The 22,132-nt window shown below is 48.7% G+C and overlaps 1 protein-coding gene across 1 annotated transcript in view; it reads right to left on the reverse strand.

Annotated features, from left to right (window-relative positions):
• The window catches only part of IGF2BP1 (insulin like growth factor 2 mRNA binding protein 1), a 699,136-nt gene that overhangs the window by 175,134 nt on the left and 501,870 nt on the right, over nt 1-22,132 (reverse strand). Inside the window, exon 10 of the mRNA XM_069634579.1 lies at nt 4,067-4,189. Within this exon, the coding sequence (XP_069490680.1) occupies nt 4,067-4,189 (123 nt within the window). The remainder of the gene's footprint in view (nt 1-4,066; nt 4,190-22,132) is intronic.

The following is a 22,132-nucleotide window of genomic DNA, read 5'->3' on the forward strand; positions in this document are numbered from 1 at the left end:
AGTACACCCCATCTTATGTGGAAGTACTGGGAGGTTACTTAGTAGCCCCTTTTCCTACTTATGTACTTTTTTATGTTACCCTCACTACATTTAATGGCTGGTGGCAGTGGTTTAATTTTCCTACAATTGTGCGTTTTTACCGCAGGCTGAACCCTCCGCTGCAATATTGCACCCATGGGTGCCAATTTTGTTAAAAAGGCCCTTGTCTTTTTTTGCCATTTCTTGCATGTGAGGTCTTTCTTGGGTTTTACTCTGCGCGCCAAACCAGGTTTAACCCTTTTGTTTTTTTTGCCTTTGGCAGGCTTCAATGTTGAAACCCGCTTCCAGCTCAGTGTGTCTGGCAGGGCAGGAAGCGAGGGAGGTGCCCAAAACCCCCTTTTGGCACCAGAGGTATCACTAGACTGATTCGGTTTCCCTTGTGGGTTACCCTTTTTCTGTTTGGGGCCCTCTTTTGGACTGGAGGCATTAGAATTCTTTCCCCATCTTTCTTTTGCCGCTTACCTTCATCCTTTTTCTGAGTTGCCCCAGAATCCTTGCGAGTAAACTTGTTGGCAACCCACAAGTCAGCAGCTTCTTGGTATCAAGCACTTTGGAATCAGCCGTGCTGTCTCAGCTCAGGGGAGCAGGCATCAAACAGATTCCAACAAACAGATAACCCTTAACCTATCCATCTAAGTTTCTCAAACAAGCACATACCCAGGTAGCCCAAGGGGCGCCATCATTCTTTTTGAGGGTCCTAAACCGCTTAAGGTACTGGGAAGGAGTTTTCCCAAATCTAGCTTCACATTTTCATACTCCAATCTTTCAAGTTCCCCCCACCGCCATTACAGCATCAGTTCCAACCTGGGGGAGCCTAGACAAAAGCCAAGGAATCAACCGATTCCCTGTGAAATCCTGAATCCCATAGTTCTACTCAAAAGTACCCAACCAATCCAAAATATCAAGTTTCACCTAATATATACTCACAGCTTCCTTAGGCATGCAAGGTCTATTAGGACTGGAAGACCTAGAAGACTGCGATGGAAACATTTTCAAGAGACTATCTTCATTTTAAGAGCATGTTGCATTTCCATTTCCCTTAGTTTGAGTTCTTGATGTTTACTTTGTTTGGTGCCTTTTGAACTCTAACTCAAGTATCATCTTATCAAGCGGTAAAGATTCTGTACTCAGTACTGAACCTGGTAGGGTCGCTGTGGCTAAAGGTTGAGGCCTAAGAGCTTTTTGAGGTTCAGAGGGGCACACATCCCGAGACTCCGACTCTTCAAAAACATTAGACTCTGAATCATTATCCTCATCAACATTTTCCACATTTTCTGAAGGAGTAGGTGTGACAGCCCTGCTACGACTGATGATTCAACAATATTTCAATCAATTCATTTTTCTTTCCTTTAACAGGGAGATTCCTGACCCATTTCCTTCAGTTGATCTAATGTTAAAATGATCAGGGCTTCCTGTCTGAAGTTATCCACATCAGGCAAGATACAATTGCTTTTCTAGTGGTGCTTAGCCTTGTGAAGGTTACCATTTGAACAAAGGTAAAGCAGAACTCACAATGTAACAACTCTACAATGTATCCTTGTCGCCTGCCACCAATGTTAAGTAAAGTTTGTATGCAGTAACCTTTGGGACCACTACACACAACTAGGACTACAGGTGTAAGCAAAATCAACCTCTGGTATAAGTCTGTACCACAGTTTTTTGCAGCGGAGCTGAGCAGCCAGGCTTCTCTCAAGAGGGAATGTGAGCTGTAATGATGTTAAACAGGGGTCTACAATCACAGGTGTTCAAATAAACGTACACTCAAGGTTTTTGTTAAATACTTATTTAACTGTAAATTATAAAACATTCAGAAGGCGGCAATATATTCACACAAATATACTTCAGTACTGTACACTAAGTTTCTGAGGCATTCAGAACACTTCGAAGGAGGAGCAAAAAGGCATAGGTTATCAGAACATAGAAAGAATAGTTATTTCTTAGGCAGTGCAGATATTTTGATAGGCTAGGGCAAAGTCAATGGGCTAAAGTCTTGGGTAGGATAAAGCAGTTCTGGTAGATAAATGGAAATGTCTCTGCCAAAGTTCTCAAGTATAGTTTGTAAAAAGCAGAATCATATGTTGGGTCACAAGCTAATTAGGCCTGTGAGTTGGGAAAGTTTCAAGCACTTTCACTGCAAGAGGCAAGTACTCGGTCTGGTTTTAGAGTATCTTTACAAATGAAGAAAAAGATGCAGCGGTTGACCTTGTTCCTGGCAGTTCCTGGGCCTCAGTCATGGGGACAAGAGGGAGGACGTCGGGGGACTCCTGAACTGCATTGGACTGGTCAAAAAGCTGGCAACTGGAAAATCTTCAATTCCAGTAGCTGTAGTCCAGCACACAAGCTGGTGTCCCTGGTTATTCGGTTTCCTGCAGCACTCTGAGGAAAATACAACCAGCTCCAAGAATGGTATCCAGGTTGCTTAGTGTCGAGTCGATTGGTCCCACCAACTCAAAAGGAGAAGCCGTCCTTGCAGGGCTTCTCTGTCGAGGTGAACTTAGCAATTCGGACCTGCAGCAGGGCTTCACCGGGCAAACCAACAGTCCAGGAGTTGCAGCAGCCGTCCTCTTCAAGCTCATCTTTGGTCGACTGCCTTCCAAGCCAAGCGACTCCTTTTATTCAGTTCTCTCCCATTCAGTCAAGTCTAGCTGTCACTCACCCAGCAGGGTGGCTGTCTTTGCCAGACAGTCAGTAAGCCAATCACCACAGAGTGCATTTCGGTCTCCTAGGAGACTAAGCACAGGGAGTGTCAGGCCCCTCCCTCACTTCCTGCCCACCCCAAGACACTCTGTCGCCAGAGGCAGTCTTCACTCCTGAAGCCTGCCAAAGGCAAAGGACCAAAGGGACCAAACCTAGTTTGGCGCGCAGAGACAAACTCTAGAAGGACCTTTCCAAAAAGAAATGGCGGAAAAAGACCGGGTCCTGTTTAAACAAAGGAGGCTCAGACGCCATCTTGAAAAACATGGCTCCTGTGATTTAATGCTACTGGTATTTGCGGTTGGGAAAAATCAAGGTAGTTTGTTGTAAAACCACTGTCACCAGCCATTTCGAGAGGAAAGGGTAGCATTTGACTACTACACGAGTATCTGGACACAGGGGATACTACGTAACACCTTCAGCACTCTATAGTAAGATAGGGTGTGCTGGGTCTAGGAATTTAAAAAGACTAGAGACTTTACTTACTCCGGGGAACAGTAGTTTATCCAAGAGAAGGTATTTAAACCTTGGGAAAGCCTGAAAAGGTTTCCCTGTGCCACTGCACAGAGGGTGCTGTGTGACACAAATGAAAAGATGCCTATGGAGTTGTGTAAAACCCCATAACCAAAGAAAACACAAGAGTAAAACATTTCAAAACACGAGTGGGGAAAAGGGTCACACTATCCAGGTAAACAAATCAAGTCCTCAAAATCCAGCAAAGGTGCTGGGGGTCTCAAAGGTGAAGGGAATTAGCACTATTTTGAGAATTCTCCCCAACAGGCACGTGAGGGATTTTGGATACACTACACGTCACGTTATGCATCGTGTTATAGACACGCCTAAGCCGACGTCACCGTTCGATCCACAAAAGACGAGGTGCAATACTCTGCAGTTACCACTGGATGTCAGACCATATGCACAGCATTTGATTCTAAGCAGATTAACAAGCATCAGAAACCTCCTTTCCAGGTTTATGTCCATTTTAGCAGACCCACATACATAAGCACCAAACATTCATTTTCACTGCTTTGCCATTCCCTCCCATTGTCTTTTCGCTCTTTAACCAACCTTTACATCCACCCAACTTATCCTTACCCTTTCTCCTTCAAAAACTATGTTCTGGTCACGCTGGATGAAGTCACAATAGGCCAAATCCCAGACAAGCTGGGTGCTCTCAGATTGCTACTGTGACAATTTGGCAGAGTAAACAAGCAGATTAACAATGTAACAGTATTCTTTCTGTTCCGGACAGTCTTTCGGAAACAACTTTGCATATGAACACAAAAGAAAATTAAAACAATTTGAAGCCAGTGTTTTGAAGCAAACCACCTACCATCATGGAGCTGTAGGGAGCAGCACCAGGAACACCACCAGGAGAAGGAGGCATACCTCCCGAGGAACCAGGGAAGAGGCCAACTGCAGCCAGATTGAGACCAGGAATGAGGTGAGATTGCAGCTGCAAAGTAAGAGTACCGGTTGTGATTTAACATGATGCGTCTCAGAGGTAGTTTACAAGCAAACAATGAGTAAAGGTCAGTTCTACAAAAGTAAAACAGCACTTGTTAAAACTAGTTTAATGTGAACAGTTCTTATACAAATCGATATTTATTTCAACTGACCAATAAAAGTAAACCTCTCCAATTTCAAAGCTGTGCAAGCATCTAGCATGTTCAGTTAGAGCACATAGGCAGTGGGGTTGAGATCTGTAAATGCAAAATCATTCCACAAGGTACGCAAAGAGTAAGGAGCAACACTGAAGCAATTTGAAAGATTATCATTTATGAGGGGGGACATTTGGGGATGGAGGCAACAATGTTGTAGAGGGAAGGAGGTAGCTTTAAAGTCACAAGAGTGTACAGAAATGGAAGGGTGTGTTGAGATTGATTTTCTACACTATGGCCTGGTGGACAGATGTATTGAAGGCCAACTTATATTGTGACTGTGATTACTCTGGGAGATGTAGTCAAACCAGTTCAAAGCAGCAAGGCAAGTGGTCTAGGCCAAGTCTCAAGAGGTGGCGAGCTTGTAAGGGGTCCACAATGGGCACACAGTGAAGCAGTCAAGGTACACACTTAGACAAACTGGTATAGAACTACTTCTCATGGCCAAAACACAGTGACAAATGGCTAACAGGTAATATCACTCCATACTAAAAATTAGATATATATACACACACAAGTACTGGAGTACGGCAAAACACCTATCAAACCCCTGAAAAAGAAGGTACAGATTAGTATTAGCACTACAAGTCCAGAGAATTGACCCCAACGTCAATAGTCCAACCCTAAGTTGACTGGGGCCTTGTCCCCAAAAGTTCAGCAAAGTTTCCACACAGTTTGTGAAGCCGAATAAAATGAAGGTAGGGTCTCTGGGGCCCAGTGAACAGTTCCAAGTGTCAGGGGGCGAGTTAAACTAGCTAACAAACGTGTTCCCAACTTTCAGAGTGCTTACATTAACAAGCAAAGGCAAAGTAATCTAAAAGTTTCTAAAAGTTACCAAATGTAAGAATTGAGTATGGGGGTTCAGGTAAGTATTGCTACAACTCACCCCCCGTACTCTTGATACTTTGCAGCACTTGGCAGGTCGGTTGAAGGTTGCTTTTCCGCCGTTAGCCTCAGCCCTCGATTCCCAGGGGTTGCTGGTTCGAGCAGCTCTCCGGTCGTTGACTATTGCTGGTGCGAGGTCTCGGTTGAAGAATACAGCAAAACTCGATGCAGGGACCATTTAAGGACAGGACTTGGCACAGGCAAGCAGTTTCGGATGGCAGTCACCACTGCACGGCAACACAACTGACTACTTGCTGCGGTCAGACTACCTCCCATCTCAGGTCCCCTTGATGCTAGGCACAGTTAAGTCTTGTTGCACAGGATGAAGATTCTCTCCCTCCCCAAGTGCCGGGGCTCAACTCGGAATGTGGATGTCTGCAGCACGGTAGCCCAAACTCAGAGCTGGTCAGCCATTGGGGGGTCCATGTGACTTCCGAAGGCTCTTCATAGGACTCCTAGCTGACGTAGAGAATGGATGTTCGCTCCACTCCAAGGGTCACAGCTCCTTCACAGGACTGCTGGAGATAAAAAGCAGCTCTCCCAGGACAAGCAGAAATTGGTAGCCGGGCCTTGTTCAGACGTGTCTCTGGTCTCCTTCAGCTTCTTTCAGGATCTGTCTAGAGTGGGTGGAGGGGTCGTCCACTTATCCTAAAAGCCAGGTAAGAGCAGCAGCTCCCACTAGTAGATGACCGATCTATCCCCCACATACACCCCAGCAGTGGTGCTATCTGTACCACTGGCTTTAAAACTCATGCATATCAATCAGACACACTGGCACCAGTTTGTAGATTGGGACGACAGTCCCAGCCCACTTCCTGGCAACAAACACATAGCCCTCCAGTAGCCCGCCAAAAGTCGGCTTTCTTGGGCACTGAAAGTCCATATAAGTATTTTGCTGGCCTAACAGGCCAAGAAGGCGGCTAAAAAACCAGATGGCCAAAGAAGCAGCAAAACAAATCTTGTGGCATGGCCACGTCTGACCACTAGCCAGAGTTAATAGCCAAAAGCGGGTAACACAGTAAGGGTAAAACTAAACGCACAAAAAAAAAGTGAAAAGTCACTTCTGCCACCAGCTTGTCCATTTAGCACACCTAGAGTAACCAAACCTCCTCTCGGTGTTAGTCTAGGGCACTACAAAGGGTACTGCATTGTACAATGATAAAATGTTACCACAAGTGAATTTACTAAAAGTTGTAACAAAGTAACTAGACTAATGGAAACAATGTTTCCCAGTACTGAGAGCCTGAAGGACATGGTTATTTTCTAGGTATGGATCTGGCATGGATTCACATGCTCATGAATATTCCCCGTCAGGCTGGGCATCCTCAGTAAAAAAAAGTTTGATTACAACTTTAAAACTGTATTTCTCCACAACAATCACTGTCCTCTGGGTCATATGGCCCCCATCCATTGACAGTCCTCTCCCTAAGCCCGGCCTCTGGCAGCCATATACAGATTTGGTAAGCACGTAAAGATGTACTATGACCAAGAAGAGACGCAGATGGGTCAGAGGGAAGGTTTGCATGTGAATCCATGCCAGACCCAGGCTGCAGAAAAATAGTTACAGGTAACTAACAAATGTGCTCCAGCATGGGGTCTGCCATGGATTCACATGAACATAAATAATGAATGCATAGTAGTACAACTCAACAGGAGCAATTAACACTCATTGCGTAGCACTGCCTGGCTGACTCTGGACTCCTCCCTGGAATCCCTGTCTATGCAGTAGAATTTTGTGAAGGTATGCATGGACCTCCACATTGCAGCCCTGCCGAAGTCAAGCAGGGGAACACCAGAAAGGAACAGTTGTCGCAGCGATCATTGTGGTGGAGTGGGCTCTTGTACGGCCCGGCAGAGGCCGGTTAGCCAGCCATTACAGTGCATGATGCTGCTGGAGAGCCATCTTGATATGGAAGCCTTGGACTAGGACTTCCCATGAATCACAGGTCCACAATTGACAAACAATTGAGAAGTCTTCCAAAAATTATTCATGCTTGCCATGTAGAACTTCAATGAACGAGCAATGTAAAACAAATGCAAGGTACTCTGCCCAAGCGAAAGGTTCGGGGAAAAAAAAAAACCAAAAGCTCTTTGAGGTGGAATTCCAAAAGGGAACCTTTGGCATGTAATTGGGGTGTGTATGCAGTACCACCCTTTATTTGTGGAAAGTCAGATGGGGCTGCATGCAGGATAGAGCCTGGATCTCACCCACCGGTCTGGCTGAGGTGATGCCACAAGGAATGCTTATTTCCACGAGAGAAACTTGAGTGGGGCTTGATGCAAAGGTTCGAAAGGTGTCCCATAAGTCCCGTCAGGATATGTCGGGGCAGGCACCATCATCGGAGGTAAAGATCGAAAAAAAACCTTGAGAAACTCCTTGACGAGTGTGGTACCACAGCAAGGATCTTCCCGGGGACCTAGTGTAGAGTGAGATAGCAGCCAGGTGTCCCTTGATGGATGCGTGAGTCAGCACAGCTTTTGCCAATGAAAGCAAGTATGGAAGAGGCTGTGACCCTCAGAAGTGTAATCTTCTGTGACCAGCAAAACGCTTCCATTTATGGCCGTAGCACTTTAGAGTCGACGGCGCCCTGGCTTTGGCGAGTACCTCCCTGCAGTCCACTGGCAGCTCACAACCTCTAAACTCTAAGGCTGCAGGAGCCATGCCTTCAGGTTCAGAGATCCTGGGTCGTGATGAAGGATTGCACCTCTCCCTGGTGAGCGGATCCGGAAACACTGGCAACTTGACTGAAGATGACAGTGTTGGTTAAGATTTTTATAGTAATGATAAACCTTCCTGGCCTGTGTCAATCCCAGAGCATTTTGATTTTATGGGTGGATTATTTTTCCTAATACCTCCGAGTGGGAACCTTTTTCCACACTCAGAATCTTTCGCTCGTTTTATGGGTGTCCTTTTTTAGACTCTCCATAGTGTCTTTTAAAAGTGATCCTCTAACAGCTTTTGGCAATAAGTGCCTATTGTTGTGGGGTTGCCCTAAGGGCTCCCCTTGAACTTTCTCTGGCTAACTTTGTGAGAACTACAGTTTCCAAGAGTGAACGGATCTTTGGATCCCCTTTATATTTTATTTGTATTGTAATTGGTTATTTAAATAGCAATCTTTCCCCAATTGTGTGGCCTAAATGTGCTTTTTCCTTGGAACGCCCTTGGTGACCATAGTCGATGTGGTTGAAGGTTCTAGGGAGATTAACTTCGATACGTGTGTGCATGTTGCCGTTCTAAGACTTCGGTGGCTGGCAAGGCTCGACTAGGCAGCCCATTAGAGGTCGGTCAGGTGGGTGGGTGCTCTTGAGGGTAAGAGATAGACTGCTATTGTTGAGGAGAGTATGTGAAGCCAGCTATACGGATTCCTTTCGGGTGGTGGTCGCTGTATGCTAGTGGCAGCGGTGTTGGGGTACGTCAGGTGTTTGGACAGCTATGTGTGAAACTAGGCCGGATGTGCTTAACAGTAGACGTGTTCCATCGTGCATGGATGTTTGGCCATGCCTGCGGCCTGTGTCCACACTAGTGGTGTGAGCTATACGTATGGTAGGCTGCAAGATTTCTTGTGTCCGGTTCTAGAATTGAGAGTCCTTTAGCGATGGGCCTAGGTTTCAAACTGTAGCCGGCATCAGCGTATAATAAACAGATGAGTCAAAACCTAGATTAGAGGATACTGTACAGTGGGAGAAAAGCCTATGTTTCAATGTGCCATATGTTTAAGCATATGGCAACCCAGATCGAGGCTACACCTAGATTTGAAGATTCTGCATAGTGGAAGAGAGGCCCAGGTATCACCCTGCAGTACGATTCGTCATAGTAAGCCGAGGTGGAGGCTGCACCCATGATTGAGAATCATGTATGGTGGGCAGGCGGCCCAGGTCTCACTGCAGGAGGTCTCAACATATAATGAACTAACGGAGGGGGCTACACCTAGATTGATGTAGGAAAAGGGCTTCCTAGGTTTCAGAGGCCGTACGTTTGGGCCTATTGTATAGTGGTATCCGTAATGTGACAGTCAATGGTTTGTTGTACCTAGCTTGGGGAATAGCTTTGTGGTGGGGGATTGTCAGTGTTTTGGGAGTTTCCCTGGATTAGCAATGTGGGTTAACAGTGGCAGTGAATAGTTAATGATGTGCAAGAGCTAACTTGGGCCACTTATTGTTAATCGTCTCATGTGGACTGGTGGGCAGGGGCGCATTGAGTATGATGCAAGTGTAGCCACAGCAAAGGTTGCTGGCTTAGCTCGGGTGCTTGACAGGTGGGAATGTTGTTCTGAGTGGGTTGATTGTGGATCAGGAATGCCACAACGAAAGCTGCTGGCTTACCTGCAGTACTCGACGGCAGGCCGCGTTGTTGAGCGGTAAGTGGTGGTGTGTCAGGTGACACCGTTGTGAGAGCTGCCTGCCCAGAGTTTTGATTCAAAGCAGTTGTGTTGATTAGCGGTGTATTCACGGGGTGCAGTGGCTTAGGAGTGTATTGGAAAGAGCCAGGTTTTAAGGGCTTTCCTGAATTCCAGGTGGTTTGATGTCACGAATGTGTAGGGGGATTTGGTGAAACAAGCACACCCCACCTTATGTGGAGTGCTGGGGAGATACAAAGTATCCCCTTTCTCATTTTAAATGTAACAAACAAGTTACTTACCCTGTAACGTTCTTTCGATGGGATGTTCCTCCGACGTATTCCACATCTTTAACAGGTAATGACCACAGCTGTGCTGCTTCGGAAATTATTTCGGCGAAGGCGTCCTGCGTCGATGACGTTGATACGTTGTCCCTAGAGGTCCTCCGTCGAGGGTCGACATCACCAGAGGTTATGTATAGGACGCACGGCGCACATAGCCTCAGTTGTAGTTTTTTCCCAGGACGTGTGGCACCAATCTCCTGCCAGTATGACTGCAGAAAGACTTGCGGAAACATAAGATGCAATCGCATAAGAAATTCTGTAGAGGGGCAGGCTGGGAGGGTGCGATGTGGAATACGTCAGAGGAACATCGCATCGAAAGAAAGTTACTAGATAGGGTAAGTAACTTGCTCTTCGAGGGGATTGTGCCCTCCAATGTATTCCACATCTTTGACAGACTCCCAAAGCCGTACCAACGTATGGAGATGGGAAAAGAATTTACAAATTTAGAATTTTAGAATGCCCAATTAAATTGCTCATTAGAGGACGACCTTACCAAAGGCCAAATCCTGCCCATGGATGGAGTCCAAGGAATAATGTCTCACAAAAGTATGGACAGGGGCCCATGTGGCTGCTTCGCAAATGTTGCCAATCGGAACGCCCCTCTGTAGAGCAGTGGAGGCTGCCATACCCCTTGTAGAGTGAGCTCGTAAGCCTACTGGAGGGTCCTTTCCCACCAACCGGTAACACTCAGATCGTCAAAATGATCCATCTGGACAAGGTCTGTTTGGAAACAGCTTGACCTAAACGCCTTCCAGCATAACCAACAAAGAGCTGATCGTCCACTCTGACCCGGGACATCCATGAGAGATAGAAACTCAAAGCGCTCCTAGGATCCAACCTATGGAGCGTCTTCACTTCCTTACCAGGATGTGGAGGAGGAACCACCGCTGGAAGAATTACTTTCTGGCTCAAATGGAATTCCGACAAAACCTTCGGAAGAAAAGAAGGCCGCACCCCAAGGACAACCCTGTCCTTATGGAACAGTGTTTGGCAGAAACTGCCTGCAACTAAAAATACAGTTTTAAAGGATAACAGTTGCAACGGACAAGAATGTAAGGGCTCAAACGGAGCTCCCATCAGGAACTTTAAAACCAAATTCAAATCCCATCCCAGCAACTGGAAAGGCGACGGTGGAAACACATTTGTTAGCCCTTTTAGAAACTGTGTAATCAAAGGAATCTTAAATTAAGAACATTCCTCAGACGAGCGCTTAAATATAGACAGCGCAGTCAGGTAACCCCCAATGGTACCCACTTGCAGGTCTTTGTGGGCTAAGGAAAGCAAAAAGGACAAAACCAAAGAAAGGATCCATGTTCTGTAACCTGCACCAGTCGCAGAATTTTCTCCAACAGCAACGGTACAGGGATTTCGTTGCAGGCCGCCTGGCCAAAAGCAACACCTCCATCACGTCTTTGGGGAGGTCCCAATCCTTATACCTCAACCTTTCAGATACCAAGCATGAAGGCTGACCTCTGGATGGGGAACCCAACCCCCCCCCCTCCCGTGAGAGCAGATCATCTCAGTAGGGAAGACAGTGTGGAGGGCAGATGGACTGGTCTAAAAGGTCCGGGTACCATGCTCTCCTGGCCCATGCCAGAGCAATGAGGATCATCCGGGAACCGAACCTCTAACCTCTGCAACACTTGCGGAATGACTGGGACTGGAGGAAACTCGTACAGCAGTGGGAAGGACCACTCCGAACGCGTCCCCTAAGGCTCCTCTTGGAGAAAATTCCTGCAAGCAGAATCTTTCCCAGTTCCGGTTGGCACTGGTGGCGAAGAGATCCACTTGTGGGGTTCCCCTAAGATCGAAGATCTCCAACAGAACTTCCTGAGCCAGCTCCCACTCGTGAGGGACCGTGCTCTGCCTGCTCAGAGGGTCCGCCACTGCGTTTGTTTCCGGCCAGATGAACGGCGAGTGACCCTGCCCCCCCCCTTTTTTGTTAAGGTAGTGCATGGCCACTGTATTGTCCACCATAATCAGGACATTCTTCACAGACGGCAGAAAATCCTTCAGGGCAAGCCTGACAGCCCGCAGCTCTAACAGATTGATGTGGAGTCTGGACTCCAACTGAGAACAACCACAGCTGGCAGTCAACTCATTGGCATGAGCTCCCCACCCCGTGAGGATGCGTCCGTCACGATCATCACCTCCAGCCACGGTTGCAAAAATGGAGCACCCTTCATCAGATTGCCATTGACGGCCTACCACAGAAGATCCTGTGCGACCGAGGGTGGAATCTGAACGGGATCCGACATCCTGCCGGAGAAATGCAGCCACTGCATCTCAAGCGCCCACTGCAAAGATCTCATCCGCAGTCTGGCCTCTGGCACCAGGAAAATGCAGGATGCCATGAGGCCGAGCAACCTCAAGAACTCGAACACCGGGAGACTATGGGCACGTTGACATTTTTGCACCATCTGCAGAATGTGATGAGCCCTCACCTGGGGAGGTGGGCACAACCCCGGGGAAGTGTCGAGCACTGCTCCGATGTATTGGAGCCGCTGGGTAGGTGTCAAATGGGACTTCTTTAAATTGAGGGAGAAGCCCAGCTTGTGAATGGAGTGGCAGCTGACGGACAGATGATCCAGGGCTTGCTCGGGAGAACGTGCCCTGATCAACCAATCGTCCAGGTAGGGGTAGACATGAATCCCCCTTTCCTGAGATACACTGCCACCACCACCATCAGCTTGGTGAAGACCCTCGGAGCGGAGGTCAATCCGAGCGGCAGGACCCAGAACTGAAAACTTGTTGCCAACCGCGAACCTCAGCTACTTCCTGTGCTTTGGATGAATCGGCACATGAAAGTAAGCATCCTTGAGGTCAAGAGACACCAACCAATCCTGAAGTTGAAGGGCCTGGAGGACTTGAGAAAGTGTTACCATCTTGAACTTGTCCTTCCGGAGGAGCTTCTTCAGCCAACGCAAGTCCATGATGGGTCTCAATCCACTGTCTTTTCGAGATCACAAAATATGGGGAATACCATCCCTTATGCCTTTCTGCTACAGGCACCAGTTCTATGGCGCCTTTCTCCAACAGGGATAGGATTTCCTGCACAAGGAGCGGATCCGGGCTCTTCAAAGAGAGCTTCCCCGGTGGATTGTTGAGGCCTCTGCCGAAAGGGGAGACAGTAGCCGTGGGTTATGATCTCCAGAACCCACACATCTGAAGTAATGGCACGCCATTCTCCAAGATGCTGCGCCAGTCTGCCCCCAACCAGCGAACCATGGGACATGGCCTCATGACAAAGCAGACGTGGATGCAGCAGTGCCTGAGGACAGAGGAAACTGCCCGTGCAGCTTTGGCACCTTGAGTACCTTGCTTTCCACCTCTGGTACTCCTACGGTGACCCCTTTGACTGGCAGCTCCTCTCGATCTACCAAAGGAAAAGTAGTACCAAAAGGAACCTCCCCTCCATTGCTGTCCCCTAGGACGAAGAGGCAGAGGTTGACGTACTGCAGCGCCCAAGACTTTGTTGCAGCTTTGGAGGCCTGCAACCTCTCAAGGCTCTCGTCAGCCTTGCTGCCAAACAGATGGACATCAAAGGGCATGTTGAGAAGCCGGGATTGCACATCAGGAGCAAACCCCGATTTCCGCAACCACACAAACGCGTGTATCATGGTGCTCGCAGCCATGGACCGACTGATAGTCTGGTGTGTTCAAACCAGACTGAACGGCTTCACATATGGCATCCTTGCCGTCCTGCACGAGGGCTAGAAAACCATCCCGTTCCTCCCCTTCGGGAATATGCTCAGCCGCCAAAGATGCACAATTCCACAGAGTGTGAGTGAAACTTGGCAAGGCACAAACGGAGTTGGCTGCCTTCAAAGCCATACCCCCAGATGAAAATACCTTCTTTGCCCAACCATCAAAGCGCTGGATGGTAGGGTATGCAGCCTGCATTGTGAGGGATGTAGCTGCCTGCACCACCAAACTCTCCGGAGTAGGGTGCGTCGACAAGTAGCAGGTGTCACCACTGGCTGGATGGTATTTTTTCGGAAGCGACTTATTCACTGCCAGGAGACTCTCCGGAGCAGTCCAAGCCGCCGCCACCCTTCTTGGCAAAGCCATATGAAATGTCAACACCGGGTCAGTGGGTGGAACTTGGTCCAGGATATCTGTCAGATCATCCTGAAGAAAATCAACAGGTGGAGCAGACTACCACCAAGTATTCCGTCACCCTCGACATGAGGCGCCTGTACGAGGATTCAGCATGCGTACCAGGCTCGGGCCTGCCAGAATCCACCTCCGGAGAGGTATCAAGACCACTTGCATCTGCAAGGACTGACTGAGTTCTTCCATCTGACTGACCAGACAACAGGTCATCAGGGACATCAGGAGGCACAACCATCTCATCAGACCCTTCTTCCACCTCTGAAATATCATCAAAAGGTTGGAATAACTCCAATCTGGGTGGTGGAACAGAAGGGCTCAAAAACAGGCCTCAGACTTACTGAGAGCCTTCCTCAGTTTCCACAGCCCTCCGGGGCATCTCCGGCAAATCCTCCACAAACGGCGTTGAAGGTGCCGATGCAATCGGCATCAACCGAGGCGCCGATGACTTCGACAACTGCTTCGAGGCCAGAGCCTCGAGAGAGTCCCTCGACGGACATGGCGCCGATGGCGTCAACGCCTTCTTGGAAGGCTTGACAGGCTCAGACGGTCTCGACGGCATCAAGGACCGAGACCTGGCACGGCTATGGCGATCAACCTTGTCCGTTCTGGACCTCGACGGCTTCCAATGATCGTGCTGCCCGCCTGAGATCGAAGGCGTGCGAGTGGTGGCCCTAGCCGGTTCCTTGCTGGCTTCTCTCGAAGGCGCAGACAGAACAGTGCTCTGCGATTTGAAAATCACAATCTGCTGGCAGAATGCGTCCCATTCGCCCGGCGACGAATACTTGGTAGGACAAGTCAACCGCCTTCTGGCAGAGTCCTCTGACGAGGACGGCGAAGGCGACAATGCCGGCGCTTCCACGAATGCCTAGAAGAGGCATAGGCATAGCGGGAACCACTCCGAGACCCCCTGGACTTACGCCAACGCAGAGAGTCGCCCCTCGAGTCGTCGGTCAAAAGCCCAGCGGATTTCGACTTATGGGGCTTAGACACCCTACCTACCATTAATTTCTTCTTCCGTTCCCGCAAGGCCTTCGATGTCAGGGACTGGCAGTCATCGCAATCATCGGTGGCGTTGCTTTCGCCGAGGCAGATGTTGTGCGGATCCGTGATGGACATCTTGGAACAGCAGTCCCGACATTTTTTAAAGCCCGACTTTGGGGCAGAAGATGAAGACATCGTACTTTAAGTAGAAGAACAGAGTGCGCCGAAATTCCGAGCAGGATTTGCGGAAAAACCGGAACTGAGGCTACAGGTGCCATCCTTCCTATATATAACATCCGGTGACGTCGACCCTCAACGGAGGCCTTCGAGGGACAACGTATCGCCATCGACACAGGAAGCCTTCGGCGAAAAACTTTCCGAAGCAGCACAGCTGTGGTCATTACCTGTCAAAGATGTGGAATACGTCGGAGGACACAATCCCCTCGAAATTTATGTCACAAAGACAAACTTACCTTCAATGGTTGATGGCAGCGACGCCTTTTATTAATTTGGTGCACCTTTACTGAGGGCTGTTTGCACAGCTCAAGTGGTAAAGTCACCCATGAGTACTCATTTTACCAAAATGGACCAGTCTTGTTTTTCGCCATTTTAGTGTTCATTGCCCCGACATCCAGGGTGCGAAATTCCATTGTGTGATATTCATCTTCAGCGGGAGTCCTGTGGACTCCACGCCCAGGCGCTAGTGTGTCTAAAGGCTGGAAGCGAGGAGGAGTCCAAAATTCTGCAGCCCTTTGTCTTCCAGACCGAGTGAGAGATTCCAGTTCAAACTGGAACGCTGGCTGTCTCGAAAGGATTACGAACCCCGCCCCCACTCCCAAAGTTTTAATGTTGCAAGGCTGTTTGATTGGCTGGATTCATGCATAAAAGTATGAACCTGGAAGCTGAAGAGGTAGACGACCACTGGAACCAAAAAGGAAGATGAATAATTTGTGGCTGAAACAATTTCCAGCGACCAGAGTGTTAGGGAGAATTCTCAATTCTATGCCACTTCCCTACTACCTTAGAGACCCCCAGCTCTTCCGCTGGACTTTAGGACTTTTAATTTTTATCCTAGAGTGAGACCTTTGTCCGACTCATGTATTTTTCGTTTTTTGAACCCTGGGTTTCTTTTGTTTATGGAGTTTGACAAAGTCCATAGGCATCTTTTTGTATAGTGACACAGAACCCTCAGTGCAATGTCACAAAAATCCTTTGGATTTCTGGTAAGGTTTAAATACCTTCTCTTGGATAGACTACTGTTTCCAAGTGTAGTAAAGTGAAATTGACTTTACTTATATTTTTCTCTTTGTCGACCCAGCACACACCATCTTACATAGAGTGATGTAGGGGTTACTTAGTATCCTGTTTGTCTACCTTCTCATAACATTTTTATGTTACCCTTTCTACAATTAATGGCTGGTGGAAGTGGTTTTCTTTTTCCTACCATGGTACGTTTTTACCACAGGCTGCATTTGCAGCTGCAGTATTGCTCCCATGGATTCCCATTTTGTCCAAATTGCCCGTCTTTTTTTGCCATTTCTTCTTGGAAAGGTCCTACCGGAGATGAACTCTGCTCGCCAAAACAGGTTTAACTCCTTTGTTGGTTTGTCTTTAGCGGGATTCACTGGTTCCCGAAACTCCCAGTGCTTAGTCTCCTTGGTTTCAGGAATGCACCCAAAGGTGACTGGCTGGTTGTCCTTGGAGGACAGCCACTCTGCTGTGTGAGTGACAGCTAGGCTGTGAATGAATGGGAGAAACCTGCATAAAAGGCGAGGTCTCTTGGAGAGAAGGGAGAGACTACCACTGGAGAAGGAACCAAAGAAATAAACTGGAAGAGAAGGTTGCTGCATCCTCCTGGACCGTTGGTTTGCCCAGTGAAGCCCCGCTGCAGTGGTGAAGCTCCTATTTTCGTATCAACTAGAGAAGCCCTGAACGGATGACCTCTTCCCTTGGGTTGGTGGGACCAACTGACCAAGACAAACCTGTCTGGAACGCCTCTCCCTGCTGGCTGTACTTCTTTGCTGCTGCTGGAACAGAGTGCCAGGGGACTGGAAACTAGTGCATCGTCTTTAAGCCATAACCGAGCTCCAGGAAGATCTGGGAGGACCCTATCGAAACAGGGTGACCCAAGCCTGAACCACAACAGAGGGCTGGACCCCAGAAGCAAGGGGAGTCGGCAAGGTGTCCAAGAACCGCAGTGGTGCCATTTTCTGGTAGCTGAAAACACAAAGTGCAGCTGATATGAAGTAAGCCCATTGTTGCCGCCGACGACCTTCAAACTGCAGTTCAGGAGTCCCCAGGCATCCTCCCTCTTGTCCCCACGACTGAGACCCAGGAACAACAGAATCTGCAGGAATACAACAGAATCAGAAGCCAGCTGTAACCTCTTTCTTCAGACTCAAGGTAGTGTAAATAGGGGTACTTCACTCGTGTGTAGCTTGCTTGCCCTCACTGGAGACTTGCATTAGCTGCCCTTTGCAGAGTTGCTTGCAGCTGTGCCCTTCACAAGCCTCCCAGCACAGTGATTCTTTTTACAACAAAACTCTAACATTGTGCAAGACTTTTGTGCTATCTTCAAGAAGTGCTTCAGCTCCCCTAGACTTTGGTCAATGGTTGTCCTGGCTCCCTGCAGACTCTTATTACCCTCTGACTATGTATTGATCTGTCACACCAAAAGGTCATGCATACTTCTATGGCTGGGAAAGGGTTAACCTATATTTCATTGGGGGATTCTAAAGTGCGTACCTGTTTGAGAAACTGGTTAGCCATTGTTTCCTTCCCTAACCTTTCCCTTTTTGCCATAACTTCAGTATTACATTTTAAGTGTGAAAAGTGATATATTAATGTCCACAATGTCCTAACTAGTGTATTTGTGAAGTGTATTTAAGTGTTGGCTATTGCTTCCTTCTAAGGAAAGCTCATTTTAAAAACAGGCTTCAATTATTAAATAATTATTTTAATCAAAAACAACAAGTTACTTACCAACTGGTAACGTTCTTTCGACTGGATGTTCCTCCAATGTATTCCACATCTTGGACATGTAATGTCCACAGCTGTGCACTTAGGAAACTTTCGGCAGAGGGTGTCCTGCGTCGATGACGTTGGGTCGATGCCCCTCGATGGTCTCCGTCGAGGGCGATGTCAACGGTTATAAATAGAACACAGCGCCCGTAGCATCAGTTGAAGTTTTTTCCCCCCAGAACGTGTGGAATCAGTCTCATGCCTGCTTGACTGCACATAGCCTTGCGGAAATGTAAGCTGCAATCGCATAGGAAATTCTCCAGAGGGGCAGGCTGGGAGGGCGATGTGGAATACATTGGAGGAACATCCAGTCGAAAGAACGTTACCAGTTGGTAAGTAAAAGGTTCATCAAATGGGTTGTGTCCTCCAACGTATTTCACATCTTTGACAGACTCCCAAAGCAGTACCAGAAAATGGAGGAGAAAAGAATAGAGTACCCAATCAAATGGCAGAATAAAGAACCGCCTTACCAAAGGACAAATCCTGACCATGTACCGTATCCAGGGAGTAATGTTTAACAAAGGTGTAGAGTGAAGCCCATGTAGCAGCATCAAACACATTCCTAATAGGAACACCCCGCTGAAGAGCTGTGGAAGTAACCACGCCCGTAGCGGAATGAGCTTGCAAACCTTCATGAGGGTCCTTAACCGGAAATCGGTAACACTCCGTAATGGTGAGGATAACCCACCTGGACATGGTCTGTTTGGTAACAGCCTGGCCCATTCGGTGTCTAGCATATCCTACAAAGAGTTAATTGTCCACTGGGACCCTGGAAAACCTAGATATGTAAAAGCTCAGAGCTCTCCTAGGATCCAACCACTGGCATCGCTCCTCTTCCTTACGAGGAGGATAGAAAGATGGGAGAACCACCTGACTCAAATGAAATTCAGATACTACCTTAGGTAGAAAGGAAGGACATACCCGCAGTACTACCCTGTCCTTGTGGAACAGAGTAAAGGGTGGTTTAGAGGAAAGTGCCTGCAATCACTCTACAAGCGGAAGTAACCGCAACCAAGAAAAGTCTTGAAGGACAATCTCAAAGGACAAGAGTGCAAAGGTTCAAAAGGAGCACCCATGAGAAATTTCAAAACCAAATTTAAATCCCAAACCGGCACCTGGAAAGGGGGCGCGCGGGAACACCTTAGTCAGTCCTTTAAGAAATCAAAGGAATCTTAAAGAACATTCTTCAGAAGCGCTTAAAGATAGACAGTGCAGCCAGGTAACCCTCAATGGTTCCCACTTGAAGGCCCCTGTGGGCCAACGGAAGTAAGAAAGACAAAACTAGGAATGGAGCACTGAAAAAGGATCAACATTGTGACCTCTGCACCAGACATAACTTACGCCAAAGACAACGGTACAGGGATTTTGTTGCAGGCCGCCTGGCCGAAAGCAACACCTCCATCACGTCATCCGGGAGGTCCCAATCCTTACACCTCAACCTTTCAGATACCAAGCATGAAGGTTGAGAGTCTTGACCTCTGGATGGAGAACCTGACCCACCCCCACCATGCAGGGGCGCAAGAGCAGATCCTCTCGATAGGGAAGACTGCGTGGAGCGCAGGTGGACATTTCCAGAAGGTCCGGGTACCATGCTCTCCTGGCCCAATATGGAGCAATGATGATCATGTGGCAAACGAACCTCCGTAACACTTGAGGAATGACGGGGACTGGAGGAAACGCGCACAGCAGTGGGGGTGAACAATCCACTATGAACTCTTCTCCAAAGGCTCCTCTGAGGAAATTTCCTTGAGCAGAATCTCTATGGTTGACACTGGTGGCAAAGAGATCCACTTGCGGGGTTCCCCCCAGGATGAAGATCTCTGGAAGGACTTCCTGAACCAACTCCCACTCGTGAGAGATCGTGCTCTGCCTGCTCAGAGCACTGCCACCGCATTTTCATCTCCGGCCAGATGAACTGCTGAGATACAAATTCCCAGCTGGATGGCCGAGAACCAGAGCTGCATTGCCTCTCTGCGCAACAGGAGTGACCCTACCCCCCCCCCCTTGTGTTGGGGTAATGCATGGCCACTGTGTTGTCAGTCATGATCAGGACACTTTTCCTCCACATAGAGGGCAGGAAAGCCTTCAGGGCTATCCTGACGGCCCTCAGCTCTAACAGATTGATGTGGAGCTTGGACTCCGATGGAGACCAATGACCGCTGGCAGTCAAGTCGTTGCCATGAGCGCCCCATCCTGTGAGGGAAACATCCGCAACTAGTCACCTTCGGCCACGGTTGCCAAAACGGCTCCCCCTTCAGTTTCCCCTCGTTGGCCCACCACAGAAAATCCAGGGAGACCCAGAGTGGAATTTGAACGGGATCCGACATTTTGCATGAGAACTGACACCACTGCATCTTGAGGACCCATTGTAGGGATCTCATTTTCAGCCGGGCCTCTGGCACCAGAACAATGCAGGATGCCATGAGGCCGAGCAACCTTAAGAATTCGAAAGCTGGGAAACTCTGGCCATGTTGGAAACTTGTCCACCATCTGCACAATGTGATGAGCCCTCTCCTTGGGAGGTGAGCACTTCCCCAAAGGACGTTTCAAACACAGTCCCGATGTACTGGAGCTGCTAGTAAGTTGTCAGATGCAACTTCTTGAAATTGGAGGGAGAAGCCCAGTCTGTGGAGGGAGCGGCAAGTACGACAAGGTGATCCAATGCTTGCTCGGGAGAGCGTACCCGGATCAGCCAGTCATCCAGGTAGGGGGCAGACTTGAATCTTGCAACCCCCCCCCCCCCCCCATCTGAGGTACGGTGCCACCGCCACCATTAGCTTGGTGAAGACCCTCGGGCGGAGGTCAATCCGAACAGCAGGACCCAAAAGTGCGGGTTTCCAGCCGCAAACCTCAGGTACTTTCTGTGGATGAATTGGGTCATTTAAGTAAGCATCCTGTAGGTCCAGAGACACCAACCAATCCTGAAGTTGAAGGGCCTGGAGGACTGGAGAAAGAGTAACCATCTTGAACTTGTCCTTCCAGAGAAGTTTGTTCAACCAACGCAAGTCCAATGGGGCTCAATCCCCAGTCTTTCTTTGGGATCAAAAAATAAGAGACTACCATCTCTTGTTCCTCTCCGCTACAGGCACCAGTTCTATAGCGCCTTTCTCCAGCAGGGTTAAGATTTCCTGCGCAAGGAGCGGATCTGGAAGCTTCAAAGAGTTTTCGTAGTGGATTGTCGTGAGGATGCTTTAGGAAGGGACGGCAGTAGCCGTGGGCCATCGTATCCAGAACTCTGGCATCAAAAGTAATGGCTCGCCATGCTTAGAGATGCTGCGATAGCCTGCCCCCTACCGGCGAACCACGGGACATGGCCTCATGATCGTTGGAGCGGCTGCGGCAGTACCTGAAGGCAAAGAAGCAGCTGCCTTAGCTGCTTTGGCACCTCGATTTCCCCCCCCCCCCCCCCCGACCACCACGGGTACTTTTTCACTGGCCCCTTTGACTGGCGACCCCTCCCGTTCTACCAAAGGAGGCGTAGTAACGAAAATAACCTCCCCTCCACTGCTGTCCCCTAGGATGAAAAGGCGGAGGTTGACGCACAGCTCCGCTTAAAGATTTTGCCACAGCTTTCGAGGTCTGCAACCTCTCATGGCTCTCATCAGCCTTGATGCCAAACAAATGTGCGCCATCAAAGGGCATGTTCAGAAGACAGGCTTGCACATCCGGAGCAAAACCAGACTTCCGCAACCACGCAAATCTGTGTATAACGGTGCTTGCAGCCATGGACCGGCTAACACGGTCGGCCGTATCCAAACCAGACTGAAGGGATTCGCACATGGCATCTTTGCAGTCTTGCAAGAGAGCAAGGAACCCATCCCTTTCTTCCCCCTGAGGAATATGCTCAGCCGCTAAAGAAATAGTTCCACAGAGTGTGTGAGAACCTTGCTAAAACAAGTGGGGTTGACAGATTTCAATGCCATGCTCCCCGCAGAAATACCTTCCGAGCCCAACCGTCTAAGCATTTGTCTTTATCAGGAGGCATGGTAGGGTACGCCGCCTGCCTCGAAGTGGCCGTAGCCGCCTGAACCATCAAACTCTCAGGAGTGGGGTG

The sequence above is a fragment of the Ambystoma mexicanum genome, chromosome 13 (genome assembly GCF_040938575.1).
Source record: "Ambystoma mexicanum isolate Mex_15411 chromosome 13, UKY_AmexF1_1, whole genome shotgun sequence".
Taxonomy (NCBI): domain Eukaryota; kingdom Metazoa; phylum Chordata; class Amphibia; order Caudata; family Ambystomatidae; genus Ambystoma; species Ambystoma mexicanum.